This window comes from Canis lupus, chromosome 21 (genome assembly GCF_003254725.2).
Source record: "Canis lupus dingo isolate Sandy chromosome 21, ASM325472v2, whole genome shotgun sequence".
Classification (NCBI taxonomy): domain Eukaryota; kingdom Metazoa; phylum Chordata; class Mammalia; order Carnivora; family Canidae; genus Canis; species Canis lupus.
In genome coordinates, this window is record NC_064263.1 from 6,117,198 (window position 1) to 6,136,689 (window position 19,492).

Genomic DNA, 19,492 nt, shown 5'->3' on the forward strand with positions numbered 1-19,492 from the left:
TAACAGGTTCTTGGGAAGCTGAATCTGTTATAAAACCTTGGACTCATCAAGGAAGGGCCTTGGATGGAAAACTCTCTTCCAGCAACCAGAAATGCTCATGCCTCCCTTGCTGAGTAGTGCTGGAAACAAGCCAGTTCCTGGTCCATCCCTCACCTCTTTCTTCAGACAGAGGCTCGGAGCTCCTTCACTTTCATTCATGGCCTCAACTCCCAGACTCTACTTTAACCCTAGCCTTTCTCTCTCTGAACTAGAACCATATTTTTTTTAAAAGATTTATTTATTCGTGAGAGAGAGAGAGGCAGAGAGAGAGAGAGAGAGAGAGAGAGAGAGAGAGGCAGAGACACAGGCAGTGGGAGAAGCAGGCTCCATGCAGGGAGCCTGATGTGGGACTCGATCCTGGGTCTCCAAGATCACACCCTGGGCTGAAGGCGGCGCTAAACCGCTGAGCCACTCGGGCTGCCCCTTGAACTATCTTGAACTCTAAGGCCACTTTGGCCAGTTCCATCCAAGATGCATGAATATTATTATTATTATTAATTATTATGAATATTATTACCAACAACTTCTGTTAACAAGAATTAACATTTACAGAGCACTAACCACATGGCAGCCATGTAACAAACCTTCATTATCTTCATTAACTTCATTGGATTCACTAATCTTCATTAACTAATTGAATTCCCATAACCCTTTGAGGTTGGTACTAATAATTAGCCCCATCTTACAGATGAGGAAGCCAAGGATTTGGGTGGTAACTTGTCTAATATCGCACAGTTGTTGAACAGTGAGGCCATTTAGAATTCCTTCATGGATTCCGAATCACGTAGAAAATTACAGGATTTCAGCCTTAGTAATTTTGACTCCAGAGCCTGGGCTCAACCATTAGGCAATGTTCCCTCCAGAAGTGACCTTGACCCACCTCCCCAGAGCGTCTTGCTGTGGACTCCTATACACCAAACACAACCAATGATGACAAGTGGTCATGAAGGCTTTCTTTGTTGAAATTTAAGCTTAACAATAGTTGGTTTGAAGCGTAGTTATTAGAAAGCAAGTCACAATCTGGAGGGAGAGAGACAAGGGAAGTCTGAGAACTCATCAAAGTCAAGCAGTCCCCACTGTGTGGCTCCTGGTGTAACGTCTTGAAAACACACGTGTTATGTAGTAAGCTTAGGTAAAATGCTGAAAAAGACACAAAATCACACCTAAGACCCTGCCCACATGGGAAGACTGTCAAGAATTACCTACACCTCAGATGGGGCACCCTACCGAAGGCCACAGAGAAGACTGGTTCTCCTCAGAGCCCACTACTTACTTCTCACGTCATGGGCATTTCCTAACAAATAAGCAAATAAGTGTCTTTATAATGTTCTCTGATTCAGAATCAGTGAAGGAATAAGCCTTTGGTGCTTATTTATGAAGGACGTATCACAAATACCTGGTGTCTCAAATGGCTTTTGAGAGGAAAGAACACTGAACAGTAGTTCTCAGGCCGCATTCACTAATCTAACCTTCTCATATGATTCCAAAAACATTTTTAAAATATTTAATTAATTGAGAGAGAGAGAGAGAGCAGGTGTGTGCACACAAAAGCAAAGTGGGCAGGGGCATGTGGAGAGGCAGATTCCCTGCTGAGCAGGGAGCCAGGTGTGGGACTCAATCCCAGGACCCTGAGATCATGAGCTGACAGCAGATGCTTAGCTGACTGAGCCACCCAGGCACTTTTTTTTTTTTTTTTTAACAAACCTAGATGTAAGAAGAAAACCACTTGAGTTAATGTGGATAAAGAAGAAAATGAGAAAAAATAAAAATCACAGATACTCGCCCAAGTTCATTTAATATAGACAGGATGATATAGATGGATAGATAGAACAGCTAAGGAGTTGTCGATGATTACTTTATTGAGCATTACAAGGTGTGCAGCATTGTACATAGCCTGAAAATGTCAAGCTGACTTTTGTCACACCCTCTGCAAAGGCTCCCCTCATTTCCATGGTTCTGTGGGCTTTCTTCCCGTGCTCCGGGGCGCACACTGCTAGTACCCCTCTTGCAGCGCTCAGCATGATGTGTTACAGCTGTCACCTGCACCATGTGTTCTCTCCACTAGATTTCTGAACTCTTCCAAGATGGGATCCACATATTCCTGATCTCTGCAAACTCGATGTTCAAATACACTTGTTACAGATGAATGACTGAATGATGAGTGCTTCATTCTAGTACCTTCTCCCAACTCCCTAGTTTGCATCTAGGTGGAAGTGCTAATGGTGAGAGAGAAGCCAACATTCAAAAGGCACAATGGAAAAGAGGAGTGTCCCAAGGCGTGGCTCAACCACAGACTAGAAATTAGCTCCATGATAAAGAAAAGTTGGCTGACCTCCCCAGGGCCTGAGAACATAACAGAGCCACAGAAAAATCTTCAAGCTAGACACAGGGCTCATTAGTCTAAATTCTCACCTCGAAGCCCAAAGTAGGTTGATGGGAACAGTTCTGCTGGAGCCAGTTCCAGTAAATCCCAGAGTTTCAGCCAACCTAGTGGTCTAGAGAGGATGGGCTCAGCCACCGAGCCTTAAGGATATATTTTGCTTTATTATCCTTTCCCATATTTCACAAAAGGCCACACAAGAATAAATAAATAAGACACTACACAACTATAAGTGAAAAAGAAGGCATTTCCAAATGGCTCTCAAGAAGCGGTTTGGATGCCTTGTTCCTTGCATGGTGCCAAGGGGTTCAAGCTGCCATGGGCGCCCTCTTTGGGCCTATCAGTATGCAAATTATTCTGAGGGAATACAGATTCTGCAGGAGGCAGTCAGCATGATGCTGTGTGTGGATGGCTAATCATTTCATCACACAGGCTGAATCCGATGGGTGAGTCAGGGGCTAGACTGTTTGATGGACCGAGAAACCCTGCCATGCTCCAGGGAGGCAGCTGAGTAGTAACGCACACACCACAGTATGTGACATCCGAGGTGTGATAGGACAGGTGCAAAAGAGCTTGGCTCCCGATCTGCCAGCAGCCAGCAAAGAAACGAAAGGCAAGCCTGCTGCCCCCTTATGTCTCAGTTTCTTCATCAGTTGAGGGCTTGGCCAGACCATCTCTCTGGTTGCTTCTAAGATTCCCTTCCTTTCAGCCAGCAGGATTCTTGATCCATCAGTACCAAGGCAAACCCTCACCCTGCCACATACCTTCACACTCAAACAGAAGTGTTGCTAAAATACTGCTTAAGATCTTGGATAAATCTAGTGTACATCCCCTATCATGGACCAGTCTGGTGTTCATAATCCCCAACATTGTATCACCAATTGATCAGGATGGCCACTCTTCCACTTTGGGTGCAATTAAATTATTTTTCTGTGACATGTAGCTCACGGCACTCATATTTCTTGTCTACCTACCCACAGCAAATATTATTTCTCTCCATTATTCTCTCCTTGTTGCCTTTCTGGATCCCAGCTGTTTACAACCAAGTTTCAGATGGATGGTACCCTGTACCCCTAAGATCAGTATTTTATACTTGCCCCATTTCTACCTCACGGCAGCTCTTTAGAAAAATCCAGATGATTGCATCTCAGCTGTGGAAGGCAGAGCAAGGTTTGGAAGATTCTGCTTTCTCTTTCAGGAAAAGATTTAAAATGATAAGTGCTTTTTCAAAAAAATAGGGATTAGCTCTTAAATCAAACTTGCATTAACAGGAGAGTTGTTTTCTAACCTCAAACACGCTATAAAAATAATGTCCTAAGACACAGTGATTCTTAATCAAGTTTATGCCTACATAAACTTAGATATATATGGATATGGATTTTTTTTTTCTGAGATGGATAGAATAGTTTTTCTTTCGTGGTTCTTCTGTATATATTTAAACCAAAACAATCATTTAAGGTGGGGGTCAGAGTATTTTGCTGTAATGGGTACTTGTCTGATCCATAACAAAGGTGGATCTAGAATGTTGGAGAGTACAAATTTTCATGGTAGCCAACATGTCAGTCTTTGAGCTCATTCTTAGCCAGAGATTTAATATACATCAAGTTAATCTAAGCTTAGCTAAGGATGTTCTCAGACCTACAGCACCTATTCAAACAGGGCTCTGACCCTTGCACTCTCTTCTTTATACCCAAGAGGACTGTATTATACAGTTTTTTGCCCGTGCATTCAAACTTTGTTATGCCACATTTAACACATAATCCTTATCATTACCTAAAAGAAAAATGCAGCAAAATTCATCTTTGGAAGAAAAAAACCCCAAACAACATTACAGGTCCTTGGAAGCCATGGAAAGCTCAGGGATCTAGCAAATTCCTTATCCCTAAGAAAGTTATTTCAACAGGGAAGCATGTCTGTACTTCACCAAGATCAGCTGAGTTGGAGAGAAAGAGAAGCAATGAAAACAAATCGACCAACAACATTTGTATAGGTTTTGCCTTAAGTTTCATAACAGAAACAAGATTTCTTTTCCATTTTCTTAGAAACTCTTTGGATTAAGGTTATACTCTTGCTAACTCTTCCCTTCTCTGTAATTCCTAGTTACCACAAATGAACACCAGAGTATCTCAGGAGGTCCATCCAGTAGCAGAGTGAATAAAGATTCTAATGATTTGGAAGTTTGCCTATATCCCACAGATGACCTACACATACATAATCTCACTCCCCACATCTATCTTTGGCCAAGTCCTAATTATACCATCTTCCTTTGCAAAAGCATGCAAATACCCCTACCAAAGGCCAAAATGTAATGGTAATTGACAGTGAACAGAAACCCATTGTAAAGACAAAGTATTCCAGCTTTCTCTTTAAAAAAAACAAAATCAAATTCACTGTAACTGGACACTACTAGCTTTTTTGGAGTTCTATAACTCCCCAGAATTGTCAAAGGTAACCCTGTAACCAATCTTCTTGCAGATACTAAAAATAACCTGAAATACACCACCCATAGTACCAAAAGCAGTGTCAAAGAGCAGAGAGATGGTGCCTCCAAGGCCCACTGCGATGTCCTTGCACACGATTGGAACTGCACCTATGGTGTGCATAGGGAAAGTGGCCACGTCCACAAGGACTCGGACTGGAATGCCCAGAATGCGGCAAACGGCCTTCAGCAGACAACAAAGGATCCGGAGCACGGCCCTGATGATTTTGACCATGACTTTGAGTACCTTCCAGGGAATGCTTGCCAACTCTTCCCCAATGGCCAAGAAGTAGGAGATGGTGGCTGAACCCAGGCGGTAAAGGCAATTCTCGATGCCGTTAATCACTTGCTTGGTAACAAACCACAGGAAATATATAATGTTCTTCAGGATGCCTACTGCAACGTAATAAAGTAACTGGAAAAGCCTGATGACCGGGGTAGTGATGAAGCCCATCAACCTACCCAAGAAGCTCCTCCTCTCCTCCGGTGCCTCCGGAGGCAGCAGAGCTGATCCTTCACTGGTCATGCTAGAGAGGGGACGAGTGTCCTCCTTGGATAGTACCGTCCGCTCCTCGTCCTGGACTTGGTTGACCACCTCCAGGATTTTCTTCATTCTCTCCGTGTCTTGCTCAGTTTCACCACAATTGTCCTGGAACAGCTGGGGGTTAGACGGAAGCAGTTTCTCAAGCTCCTTCACCATCACGTCTTCTATGATGTCACCATCCCGGGTGTGCTGGACAAAGCCCATGGCCCAGCCACCCCCGGGCATGGCACAACAGGCTGCCAGCCAGACAAACGCAGGGATGGTCACTCTGTCCTGAAGTCTGCGATCTGAGGGCACGGCGCCTGCGATGAGGTACAGGTCTTCCCCATTGCCACACTGCGGGGTCAGGGCCCGCTCCATCAGGCTGCGGAGATTCGTGTACCACCGCTCCTGGAAGGACGGGCTCATCGGTACGGCATTCGTGAGAGCAAAGGTGGCCTCTCGGAAATCACTGCTAAGGGAAAATGGGTACAGCTGTCCCCTTTGGTAATCAGGGTCCACATAATCTGTACTCAGGGCCTGCTTGCTTCCCAGGCTGTTCACAGAGGAGATGGCATCAGCCTCATCAGTCAGCTCCCCGAGGGTGCTGGTGGGGTCGTCAATCTGAAAGAAGAGGGCAGGTATTGAGATGCATCCTGTTCACAGGGGAGAGGGTGCATATGAATCACCTGCACTTGGAGCCGTGGCTCTAGAGAAGTCCCCAGGGCATCCGCCCTCCCAGTGCCCAGGTTTGGAAGGGCTTGGTTCTCTGGGGTGCATACACTTCATTCTGCTATCCCACCACCCTGTGTTTGGAAGCAGCTTCCGAATAGGTTGTTTCCTAATTTACTGCCTGATAAGTAAAGAGATCTCTTTACTTAAGAGATAGGTGGTAACACTCTCTCTCTCTCTCTCTCTCTCTCTCTCTCACACACACACACACACACACACACACACACACACACCCCGGGCATTACACGATGAAGTCACTCTATCATATCATTTATAAAACATGAAATCCCAGGGCTTTTTTTCTTTTGTAAGATTTTATTATTCATTCACGAGAGACACAGAGAGAGAGAGAGAGACAGGGTGAGAGAGAGAGAGAGGCAGAGACAGAGAGAGAGAGAGGCAGAGACAGAGAGAGAGAGAGGCAGAGACACAGGCAGAAGGTAAAGCAGGTTCCATGCAGGGAGCCCGATGTGGGACTCGATCCCAGGACCCCAGGATCACAACCTGAGCTGAAGGTAGATGTTCAACCACTAAGCCCCCCAGGTGCCTCAAAATCCTAGGGTCTTATAATGGTTCAAGCCCTGACCTCTACTGACAGAAAAGCTCATTATGATTCATGCTTCCTGTCTCAAGACCAGTTTTTTAAACCTCTGACAAAACTTTCTTCTGATCCCCGGCTGACTAGTGTTTTAGTGTCATTTGCTATAGAATCATCTGAATAACTAAATAAGATCAGTAGAACAGCTCCCCGTCATCACCACGCTTACTTAGCTCTACAGAACAGCTGAATCTGTCTTGGAAGGCCTCAATTTCTGAAGGAATATCAGTGCGTATGTAACTAAAATACCTAACTCACCAATGGGAAACTGGACTAAAAAGAATATTTGGTTTAGAAAGTCTAACATAAGGGCACCTGGGTGGCTCAGTGGTCTAGTGTCTGCTTTGACTTGGGTCGTGATCCCAGGGTCCTGGGATCCAGTCCCGCATCAGGCTCCCTGCATGGAGCCTGCTTCTCCCTCTGCCTGTGTGTCTGCCTCTGTGTCTCTCATGAATAAATAAATAAAATCTTAAAAAAAAAAAGTCTAACATATTCTTTGAGACAGTGTCACCTAAAGGGCAGATGTATTTTTCCATGCTCTCTGCAGACACAGTTTAATGATCTGGTTATTGCCATTATAGTAAATTACTGACAACACCACTCCCTGAGGACAAAAATATGCCTATGACATAAGAGGTAATTTCAGACTACACTTCTGGTTTACACTTGCCTTCTTGCATGCACCGCTAATCTCACTCTTTGGTTTCCCAGTGGAATCTCAGGATGGAGGGACAGGCACAAAGCTCTCTCTGTGGACTCCACATCCCTGCTGACCTTGTCCCACTGGGTTGCCCATGTCATTGGATACAGTTCCTGTGTTTCATGGAAAGTTTTTTTTTTTTCCTAATCACAACATGCTAAGTAGGTTTTAGAAAAATGAACTCTTCCCCTCCACCAGCATCCTGTCCCATAAATAATCTTGTAATGAATTCCTTTTCGAACTTAGTACCAAGAAAAAAATAGTCTCTCTCAATGAGTTGGTCTCTATACCAGACAATAAAAGCTATTTAAACCCATTGGGTTTCTTTTTGTTTTGGAATTAAATGAAAGGAGACTTTCAGTTTTCCTGCCAACATGCATGTAAGAAAAACAGATGGATAGAAAATTGCAAAAGAGGACCGGAGGGGAAATATTCATCCATTCAACAATATTTATTAAGCATATATTACATGTGACTGGTACCACAGAAGGACGCATTAGCACTGGGAACAACCATCACCACTACCACCATCAACATTTATTGAACACTATATGCCAGGTTCCATTCTATGAACTTTACATGTATTAAATCAGTAAGTGGTTATGCTAAGTCTTCACTCATTTAAACTTATCAAAAAAATGAGGTACTATGGTATTAGTCTCACCTTTTGACAGATGAAGAAACTGAGGCACATCAAGATTAAGAAGCCTACTCAAGGTCACACAGTGAGTGGTGGCATCACCACATGAACACAGAAAGTCCAGCCCCGTGGCTGGTGTCCTTACTGTTTTCTATGCCTCAAGACAGGCCTTCACATTAAGAAAGTCACCATCTATTTGGGGAAATGAGATACAAAGTTAAATAGGAAACCAAGAAAAAGACAACAGTGCCATGCAGGTTACCATAGATGCTAAATAAATGATATAAAGAGGGGCACCTGGGTGACTCAGTTGTTAAACATCTTGCCTTTGGCTTAGGTCATGGTCCCAGGGTCCTGGGATCAAGTCCTGCATAGGGCTCCCTGCAGGGAGCCTGCTTCTCCCTCTGCCTGCATCTCTGCCTCTCATGAATAAATAAAATCTTTTAAAAAATAAATGAAATAAAGAAAAAGAGCAAATGAATTTCAAAGGAAGGAAGGGCACAACGAATGCAGTCAGAGATGACTTCTTACTTCTTGGAGAAGACAGAGCTGAGGTGGGATTAGAAGGATGTGCATGACTTCGATGAACACAGAGAAACCGAAAGGTTAGTTAAGGCTTAACAAGACTTTGGCATCAAGGCATGGGGGTAGAGACCACACCAGCCTGTGAAAATAGAATTCTTTCTCTCTCCTTTTTTTTTTTTTTTAAGGATTAATTAACTTATTTGAGGCATTGAGGGGCAGAGAGAGAGTCTCTAGCAGTCTTGAGCACAACCCTGAGATCAGGACTGAACTAAACTCAAGAGTTGGACACTCAACCAAATGAGCCGCCCAGGCACCCCAAAAATAGGATTCTAGGTAAGGAAAAGTGAAAAGCTGAATTGGAAAGGATAAGCAGGAAGCAGAGTATAAATGATCTGATGTACAGATAACTCATCTTGGGATAATTATTACTTCCACTTACTGAGCACTCGTGATGTACCAAGCACCACAGAAAATGGTCTATATATAAAGCATCCTTTTTAATCCTAATGGGATCCCCATCACCTCAGATACAGCAAAAATTGTAAAGCACGTTTGCAAATGACTACGATTCAGAAAGCACTGCCCTGCTGTATCCCATTTACTCTCCACATAACCCAATGGGAGAGGCACTGTCTCCATTTGACACACAGGAAAATGAAAACTCACATAAGCAATGGGTACAAGGTCACCCAATATCTAAGTGGCAGGGCCAAGGTTTATACCCAGATTCTCAGGCTCCAAAGCCCCAGCCCCCCGCCAGCAGCAGCCCTTGGATGAGGAAGGCAGCATGAGAGCCACAGGGTAGCCACACTGGAGGACACAAGAAGGACAAGACACAACTGGGAAACACAGATGGAGCCGTTGGACAATCAGTCATCTAGGGTCACATCAAAAGTCAGGGGAGGAGAAAGCTTTGGTGAGAGAGGATCGACAGTGTGGCACCCACCACAGAGAGGGAAGGTTAAGGATGACAATAAAGACCAAAACCTCTGAGGATTCGAGAATCCTTAGTGAGGCTTCAAAGGGCGATTTCCACTGAGGGTTTGGCAAGGGAGGCAGGTGACAAGACTGACTGGATACAAGCAAGAGGGAGCTGAGACAGACACAGGCTTGTTGGAGAAGTCTGTAGGTAAAGGCAGGAGGTAAGGAGGCTCTTCGTTGGGAAGCAGGGCTCACAGGAATCAGCAAAGGTGGTCCTGCTGCCCCCCACACACAACCCAGGGAAAGGGGCAGGATGGGGAGGGGTTCTAGGTCTCTGTGCGTGCGAGCGAACATTCTGAGGCCCAGAGGCATCTCAGGGGCACAGTGCCACGGAGCACCAGCCCAATCCCTGAGGGCTTCTGGGCTGCGAAATCCCTATAGACCTCAGGGACCTGAGTCACCTGGTGCTGATTTGTCACTGAGCGGGGAGGAGGAGCTATGTGCCGACCATGATGATGGTCTGCTGAACATGAACAGAAGCTTCGGCACTCATCAGCAGTACTCTACCCCCTTCTTCCCTCCTTCCTCTTGCTGTCTTCCCAACTCCTGTAGGAGTCCACAAGCACCTTCTCAGAAGCAGTTCAGAGGCCTGGCAGGTACAGGGGGTCCATTAATCCCCTTCCCAGTATTAAGACTGCACAAGGATTTTGACAAGACAACTCTACAGGGCCAGAAAACCAGGAGGTCCCAGCCAGGACCCCCAAGACCAGGTGGGGGACTGCACCATGGCCAGGAGAGTGGCAGCAGAGGGAGAGTGTATCTGTGCCCTGAGAGTGTGCAGAAACACAGAATGTTCCAGAATGCACAGCTGCACAGAGGCTTTGCAGTGGGCTTGGGATGACCAACCAGGTGAGAAGGACGGGAATGTGGGAGATGCCACCAAGGTTAGTTTTAAAGAGCACACACAATGGATCCACCAGAAAGAGATCTTGCGGGACGGCGGTGTCTGCGTGTGCCAGAGATCAGGCTCCTGTGCATTTGCTTCTTGCGTTTTTACAGGCTGCAAGTTCCACAAACACCAGGATCACCTCTCATACTTTTGTCTGCTACAAACCTAATGAAGACTCTGCATATGATAGATTTCTGGTAAGTGGTGGCCGATTAGTATGCTGGTGATCATGATGGCACCAATGGCACAGAGGAGCGGGACAGCAAAGAGAATGACAGTGGTAGCACGTGGAGAAGAGTCAGCCTGGAATGAGGGGACCTCTGCTGAGAACACAGGGGACGACGGAAGGGTACATGGGGGGTTGGTATTGGTGAGTTCTCTGCCATATGTGGGGGACGTGGCAGCAGGACCATAAGGAGAACACAGTGTGCAAGCCTCCAGAGGTCACAGTGCCAGGGAATTTAGGAGAGAGGAAAGATGCTGGGAAGAAATGAAGGCTGTGTGGAAGCCAGCCAGGGTTAATGGGACAGGCCAGATCTGTTTAGTCCAGGGTTGTAGTTTTTATACTATTTTACCCATAGCCATTACCCATACATAGTCCAGGGACAGGTGCAGAGAAAGAACTGGTGAGGATGAAGGGGGCAGGGGCAGGGAGGCTTGGCATTGCAAACAGAATTGAAGCGCCTCTGAGACCAGGTGGGCAGGGGCTGAGGTTGGCAGGTGACACCTCCTGGCACTGCTCCTGAAGAGACAGTGGGTACAGGTGAGGAGCAAGACAGGCTCAGGGGACGTGGACCGGGGATGCTGGAGGAGGGGGGGGGCACCCACATGAGGAGGGGGACACAAGTGGACAGTGGAGTTAGGCAAGCTGGCCACCAAAGACAAAGTGGGGAGAAGTGGTCCAGGCCCTGAAACTATGCTTATCCATCTGTCTGTGCCACTGAACTAGAGTCGGAGCCGGTGGCCAACGATGCCTGTGTTCTTGCACCTAGCACAGAGGCCCTTCGCACCAGGAAGCCATTGGTAGTTGTGGAAAGAATGAGCCCATCTGACCTCTACAACAATCTCCTGATGCATATAATTTCCTCCAGTTTGCAACTGAGAAAGAGAGGCCCCAGAGAGAACAGTTTGTCCTTTGGTGCTGCTCCAGGATCTGCCACATGGAAAGGTGGCCATCTAGAAGGATCATTAGAGCAGTTATAAAACTTCTCAGTGATTCAGGAAGGGTGGAGTTTCCCCCCCGGAGAATCTCAGGCTGAGGCTAGAGATGCACTCGCGGGGCTGATTCAGATGAGACCCCATGATCAGGAGAGACCCAACGGGCTCCCCCCAACTCTGTGGCGATAAAGACGCTATATCGTTTGGGGAGTTGTTTTATTTCCAACGAGAACTAAGTAATCGAATGGGCTGAAGAGTTGGTGTTCTAATTCTGTTTCTGCCCTGAACTATGATGCGCACACAGGGACACTGAAAACATGCTGTCGTCCTCCTGCCCATCATGAAGTGGTAAGAGGGCCTCTCCTTACAGGGCATATGAGAGCAGCCGACAGTCGGAACATCAGATAATCTTATCAGACCTGGAGCTGGCTGGTGCACACAGGCCCTCAACACACTCGCACACACTAGAATAAACGAGATCTGAGGCCTTGGCTGAATGCTGAGAGAATGTACTCACCATGGAAAATACCCAGCTTGAGGAAAAGGGCTGCCTTTCATAAACGTAGCAGGACCAGGAGAGCAGATGAGGGAGCATTTGAGGAAGACTAAACCCTAAGACCTTTCAGCTCTCAGGAAAGGGATAAACCGAGCTCTGACCCACCTATTTAAGAAAAATAAAATCCTCCCTGTTTGGCATCCAAAATATTCTTTATCCTCTTGGGAATAGAAACAGCTTTAGAAGACTTAGTAGGATTTTTTATTATTATTATTTTAATTTCTTCTTCTTCTTCTTTTTTTTTTTTTAAAGAGAAATGCAGGGCTTTCCATGCCCTGAACTTCAGCACTCAGGTGGACTTCCCTGTCCTCTGGGCCCTCCTCCCCATGAATCACCCTTCCTCTGGGCCCCCCTGGGCCACTCACACACCTTCCTGCCCCAGGGAGGAGCCTGATTTTCAGCTCTCCCTCCTGCTGCTGGGCACCCTGGGCACACTGTCCGTGCTCAGTGCGTGCAAAGTGAGCCTGAGGAGGTGCAAAGGCAACTGGGGGAAGTGTTCTCTCCTCCTATGGTCAGAGGATGACGGAACAGAAGAAATAATCAAAGGATGTTCCTCTTCCATTTCAGACTTTTCTTTTTCTTGGAAATTAAAAAAAAAGAAAAAAGAAAAGAAAGAAAAGAAAAGAAAAGAAAAGAGAAAAAGAAAGAAAGAAAAGAAAGAAAGAAAGAAAGAAAGAAAGAAAGAAAGAAAGAAAGAAAGAAAAAGAAAAGAAAAGAAAAAAAGAAAAAAGAAAGGAAAAAAGAAAAGAAAAGAAAAGAAAAGAAAAGAAAAGAAAAGAAAAGAAAAGAAAAGAAAAGAAAAAAGGGAGCAATTAAAAAAAGGACCAACCCAAAACTGGCCACACCTGCTGTCAAGGGACTCCTGGGAGAGGCCAGTGGGTGGCCCCGGGGACAGACAAACTCCCCATGGGCTCCTCCAGCTGCTCCTTCTCACAAAAACTCTAAGTTTCAAGCTCCTTCTGGGAGCCTGTGAAAATGTGCCGAGAACTCCTTTAAGTCCTTCCAGAAGTGCAGCACCTTCTCAGGTTACATTGTCCTTGCTCTTCTTGGGTTTCCTTCCTCATTACTCACTGAAGCTTGTTTTCTACTCTGTACTCCGCTTTCTTTTCCAGAGCAATTATTCTTAGCATGTGACTGTGTTGTACAGAATTCCACAAAGTCCATTAAGCTAAGATATTTCCATTTCTAATTTTTTCCACCTTCTGGGTTCAGACAAGATTAGAGGTTCTTAGGTCTGGCTGCATGTCAGAATCACCTGGAAGCTTTAAATAAAATATGTCCAGGCCTCACCCCAAACCAATTAAATAGGAGTTCTGGCATCAGGAGAAGGCTGGGAATCAGGATGTTTTTAAAGTTCTCCAGATGATTCTAAATTGAGAACCTGCTGAGCTAGATCTCTATCAGATTTTCATTTATCTTATCAGGCTCTGGTGGAATTAACTCTTGCTCAGATGGCTACTACAAGAAATTAGTGATATCTCCTTAAATCAGTAGTTTTCAAAATTTAGTTTCTATCAGAAGTACCTTGGTCCTTGTTAAGAATGCATATTCCTGGGCTTCACACCAGAGATATATTCAGTAGGTCTGGAGTGGGACCCAAAAGTGCATTTCACCACTACCCCAGGTGACGCAGATGCAGAGGCTCCATGAACCCCACACCTAAAAGCAAACGTTTAAATCACCTTTGGGTAGTGCCCCAGCTGGGCTTAACTGATTCACATGATATTTGTGCTATGTGAGAGTATTATCCACAAATTCCAAGAGCTGTGAAGATAATACCAAGGGAGAGAACAAAGTATTAAAGGGCCATTAAGTCCCTCCACCTATCAGACCAGTTAATATTCTGATCATTTTTATGATTTGAAAACATGGATTTCTTGTCTTATTCACATATGAAATGAGAAGTCCATTTTTGCTAATTTACACTCAGTAATTTATACTCTTTTGAGCATATATTACTACTCTAACATCTTCAACAGCACCCTATATTTCCTGGTTAAATGACAAACAGGCATATTCGTCAGGCCTCCCACCCGCAAAAGTCCTCCTTTCTCTTCTCTCAAATCTTCCCTTACATTCAACCACAATAGGTCCACCCCTTCCCAACCACATCAGTTACATGGATGTAATATACATGCTTCCCTCTGCACTCCCTCCAGGGGCCTCAGTGGTAGGGGTGCCTCCACCATTCCTCTCTGCTACTTGCGTGGGTGCTCAGTAGCACCCATGGATGGGCCTGTTGCTCAGGCCCAGCCTCACAGCCTCCCATGCTGGGGGTGGGGGGAAAGGGAGGAGGTCTCCTTTGGCCTCACAGATCCATTCTCCACTCTTCTCTGCCCCACTCTGTGCCACAGGAGGCTGACTTTTAGGACCCACATCATCTGAGCTCTCTTGCCCTCTGGCTTCTGACTGGAGCAGCCAGTGCGGGGGGAGGGGGGAGCGGGTGTGGAGAGAAACCAGAGTACTTATTCCTTTGCTCCCCATCCCCCTAGCTGCTGGGGTTCTGGCTCTGGCTGAGTCTCTCTACAGTCATGGCTCTCACCAGGCTCCCGCCTGACCCCACAGGCTTGGGATGGTGACAGCTTCCTATAAATGGCTAGGCCCTAGGAGCTTTACCAGATCGTGTTGACTCCCTTAATTCTCCGTAAATAAATTCTTCATTGAATTCTGTTGGTTAAACTACTTTGAAAGTTCCATTTGTTTCCTGCCAGGACCCTCGATACAACCTCAATGAGTGTTTTCCTGAGACCACAACTGGCCCAGTCCTGGGAGACTGATTCCACCTTGGGGCCTCTGTGGCGTGACTTACACACAGAGCTGGTACACAGACCAGTTCTGTTGAGCAGTGAAGGTCACTTGAGTCATTGTCCAATATGGCTGCCCAGACTGGGGTCTCCCAGACAGCCATCAGCACATCAGCCCTTGTTAGTCAGTGTGCTATAGTTAACTTCTATTTCTAAATTGACTGTTTCAAATACTATCTCTGAAAGAGTAGCACTGCTTGCCACTTGACCCCCTCCTACCCACCTCCTTGCCAGTCACAACCAAGGGATGGCCAATCTGGCCAGCAACCAGTCAGCTGGTTCTCTTGGGTTTTCAATCCAAGACACTCAGAGACTGACAACAAGTGGAGTGTGAAGGTTGCTATATGCAGTTTAGGTGTGGTAGCCAGGCTGACCCGTGGGAAAGCTGGAAAACCCTTAAAAGACCAGGAGGGTAGGATAAAGACTCTGAAGACTGTGAGACCATTTGGCTTCTAGAAATTTCCCAACTCTGGTTCCTTTGAGGCCTGTGTGTACCTCTGTTCCTATGTCTGTGAATCTACCAGTGATCTGTTACAACAGACCTGCCCTTCACCTGAATGAGCTCAGGTAAGCTTATGATTCATGCATCAACTGGCCTGAAGCATCAGGAGAACCCAGCAAGTCTCCTGTGGGAGTTGGAGCAGGAACCTTATAGGCATGGAAGCTTCTAGGCATCTGGGTTAAATTTCAGGAGCAAATGAAGAGACAAGGCCATCTTGGTTCTAGACGTCTGGGAACAGACCAGAGGCACACCCCTGGGAGCAGAGAGAATGAACTTCTACTGAGTTCCTCAACAAAGAATGTATCAATGGGCAAAGTAACATGGAAGATAGTGTACAAGCCACTGAACTCAGAGAAAAAGCAGGGACCAGTCACAAGTAAGGTAGGAATGGAGCAGGAGTATGAATTTTTGTTTTTGACTAGCTCAACAGTTTTATTAGAGAAATCCTAGATTACAAAGTACTTTAGAGTTAACATTGGGATCCTTTTTTTGTCAGTACAACACTGACAAAGCCCTGCTTTTATTGCATCTGCTTGGCCTGACCGGTCTTCTCCCATTGACCACCTTAAGAGTCTGACCTCTCACTTCCCCGGAACAGGCCAGGAAACCATTTGAGCAATGATACTGAGTCAAATATAGGACCATGATGGCCCTAAGCCTGGCTGTCTCCACGGCAGGCAGGTCTCGGAAGTAAAGATTACTTGTTGGTTCAACATGCTTATTGTATATCTACTGAGTGCTTAGACACAATGCAGGGTGCCTTTTGCATATGCTGTCACACCAAGTCTTCCCAACTTCTCTGTGGCATAGGGAAAATTTATTAGCCCCATGCCATAGGTAGGGGACTGAACTCCATGAGATTCAGTAACATTTCCAAGGTCACACAGCTGGTAAATGACAGGACTCAATCCAATTTTATCTCTCTACAAGACCCACTTTTTTTTTTTTAAGATCTTTAAAATTTATTCATGAGAGACACACACAGAGGCAGAGATATAGACAGAGAGAGAAGCAGGCTCCATGCAGGGAGCCTGATGCAGGACTCGATCCCAGGACCCCACGATCACGCCCTGAGCTGAAGGAAGATGCTCAACCACTGAGCCACCCAGGCTTCCCCAAGACCCACTCTCTTAACCGCTCTGTGTGCTCGCTCTATCTTTGCCCCTTTGGGGCTAACAGTCTAGTAGGAGATAATTAAGTTGGTCATGATCTGCCTTCCTGACTTAAGGTAACAAGACACGTGCATGAGGGGACTGGGTCTTGTTCCAGGACCGTGTCTTAGACTCCTATTTCTTGGCTTGGCACTGAGAGAACTCAACAAATGGTTTGAATGTGGATGAGAATGACAACACCAATCAAAGTGTCAATCGGCAACTGGGTGTCTGACGATGCATTCTTGGCGGTGCTAAGATTCTAGACCCGCTGACCAGGAACGGATAAGTGAAAGGGCAGATAATAAACAGGATGGGTTTGCAAACACCTGCCATCCTATGCTTCCCTCTTAAATCCCAATTCACTGACAGAGAACAAATTTATGATAAGGTCGTCTCTGACTAGCTATGACCACATTTCATTACATACCTGAATGAGAGGAAATACTCTGGTGCTAGGAAAGGCTCAGAGCCTATCTCCACACAAGACGACAGTTATCAGAAATAGCCTTTCTCAAGCTGACAAAATTGATCCTTCATTGTAAACATCATTAGAGAAGGGGACTTGACAGCCCTCAGGTCCTTTCCCACAGCAGAGGAACTCTGTCAGGAAATGGCTTGTTTCCAACCCAAACTCTCCTGGAACTATTCAATCTTCCCCTCCTGTATTTGGCACAAAAGAGATAGCTTATGCTTCTCAATGCTGTGCAATAAATAAGATCTGAGGCTAGTAAATCTGCCCTCGGGCAAAATCATTTCCATTTGTTCAACCTTTTCTCCTGGGTTTTATGAGTATCACTCCTCTTCAAGCTCCTTTAAATATGAGAGTATGGGGCAGTGGAGCATGGGAACAGAACACCAGATTAGAAATGAGGAGACCTGTCACAGCTCTGCCACTGACTGGCCTCCTGACTTTGGGCAGGCCAGTGAGTCCCTGGAAGAAGACAATGATCACCACCGCTGAGGAGCACAGGAAGGGGGCAGGTTCTTTCAGGCCACCTGTGAGTTGCGTAGACACTGACTTGAAAAAATATTATGAAGTAGACTTTGCATTTGAAGGCCCCAGGCCTTCTGTTTCTAAATGAAATAAATTATTTCTATACATGTGCAAATCCACTCATTGGAGAGCCTTTTCACTTTCCCACTCCAGGGCTATGATGGTCCTTTGAGGGGCTTGTCAGCTGTGGCTTCAGAGTCCAAAGGGGTGTTGAACCCTGTCGACCAGAATAAAGGGTCTGAGAGCCTATATGCATCTCAATGTGTAAAAGAAATTTCTGGAATGTTAGTGTGCGTGCGCACACACAGACACACACACACACACAAACTGTAAAGGTTAGTTGTCTGTGAGAAATGAGATCTTTTTCTTTATACACTTCTAAAATGCTCAAAAAATATTTTTACCATAAGCACATACTACTTTTATAATCCTAAAAACCCTTAATATTATAAATGATGGCCATCACCATACATTAAAAGGGTTAGTTGAAAATTGTTTGCAGATCTATATCTAGGGCTGGCAGGCTGGCAAAAGGACTGGGATTGCTCACCTTTCAAATTTCACTGTTGCCATTCAATCCATATTTTTTAAGTGCTCAACATCCAGCAACATTTCCTAATTACTTACAAAGTGCTGGCATGATGCTAGCCCAGGGGCTGGCCAGCTACCTCCTGTGAAGCCAAAGTCAGCCTACCACCAGTTTTCATAAATAGAGTTCCCTTGGAACACAGCCACACTCATTCATCTATGTATCGTCCAGGGCTATTTTCCTGCAAAAATGGCCTAGCTGAATAGTTGCATCAGAGACTGTATGGCCGGGACGCCTGGGTGGCTCAGCAGTTGAGTGTTTGCCCTAGGCTCAGGGCATGATCCTGGAGTCCCGGGATTGAGTCCCACATCGGGCTCCCTGCAGGGAAGGGAGCCTGATTCTCCCTCTGCCTCTATCTCTGCCTCTCTCCCTCTCTGTCTCTTGTGAGTAAATAAGTAAAAAGTCTTTAAAAGAGAGAGAGAGAGAGAGAGAGAGAGAGACTGTATGGCCAACAAAGCCTAAAATACTTACTATTTGGCTATTTGTATAAAAAAGTGTGCTGGTCCCTGTGTTAGATAATGAGGATCTGACCATGAGCAACTAGCCTGGCACCCTGCCCTCATGGAACTTAGCATCTAGCTGGGTGGCACTCAGTCAGTCACACAAATAAACAAATAAATGTATAATTGTAACATACTAGCAGAGGAAGGTTATGTTTGGCACTACTAGAGAGTATTCTGAGCAGTTGACCTATTTGGGAATGTCATGGAAGACAAAAAAGCAAAACGAAATAGCAGGTACATAGGCCCTTTGATGGTAATTAAAACAACAGCAGCTTCACTCTCACAGAAATAAGCCTCTTTGCCAGAGGTAAAGGCCTAGCAATGTGGGCAGCACCAGATAAAGCTGGGTGGGGAATGGGAGACACATGTGCAGGACTCTGGAGACCACGATAAGGACTTATCTTTATATGAGGAGAATGGGGAGCCCTGGAGGCTTTCCAGTGAGGCTGTTGGAGGCACGATGGGATTGATGATCTGAGACAATTTCTGGCTTCCAAGGGGAGTAAGTTTAGAGATGTGAGTAGGAGGGATTAACTACTGGGGAAGCTGTTTTGCAGAGGCCTAGAGGAAGATGAGGGGAGCTAGTACTTCCAAGTGTAGATGGCAGGGATCACAGGGAGTTGGTCTTTCCAGTTAAGGTGCAAGAGCAAGGCCACCACCCACCCCGAACAGTGCACTTGGCCATGAAGAAGTATCTGTCATCATGGATACCATGGCTCCAGATACAGTAGAAATACTCCAGAATG

The 19,492-nt window shown here is 45.8% G+C and overlaps 1 protein-coding gene across 3 annotated transcripts in view; it reads right to left on the reverse strand.

Annotated features, from left to right (window-relative positions):
• Nucleotides 1–1,880: 1,880 nt before the first annotated feature.
• Nucleotides 1,881–19,492, reverse strand: part of ENDOD1 (endonuclease domain containing 1) — a 43,312-nt gene continuing 25,700 nt past the window's right edge. For all 3 annotated transcript variants that reach the window (XM_049098815.1, XM_025419239.3, XM_049098814.1), the window contains exon 2: nt 1,881–6,045. In XM_049098815.1, the coding sequence (XP_048954772.1) occupies nt 4,843–6,045 (1,203 nt within the window). In that variant the 3' untranslated portion in view covers nt 1,881–4,842. The remainder of the gene's footprint in view (nt 6,046–19,492) is intronic.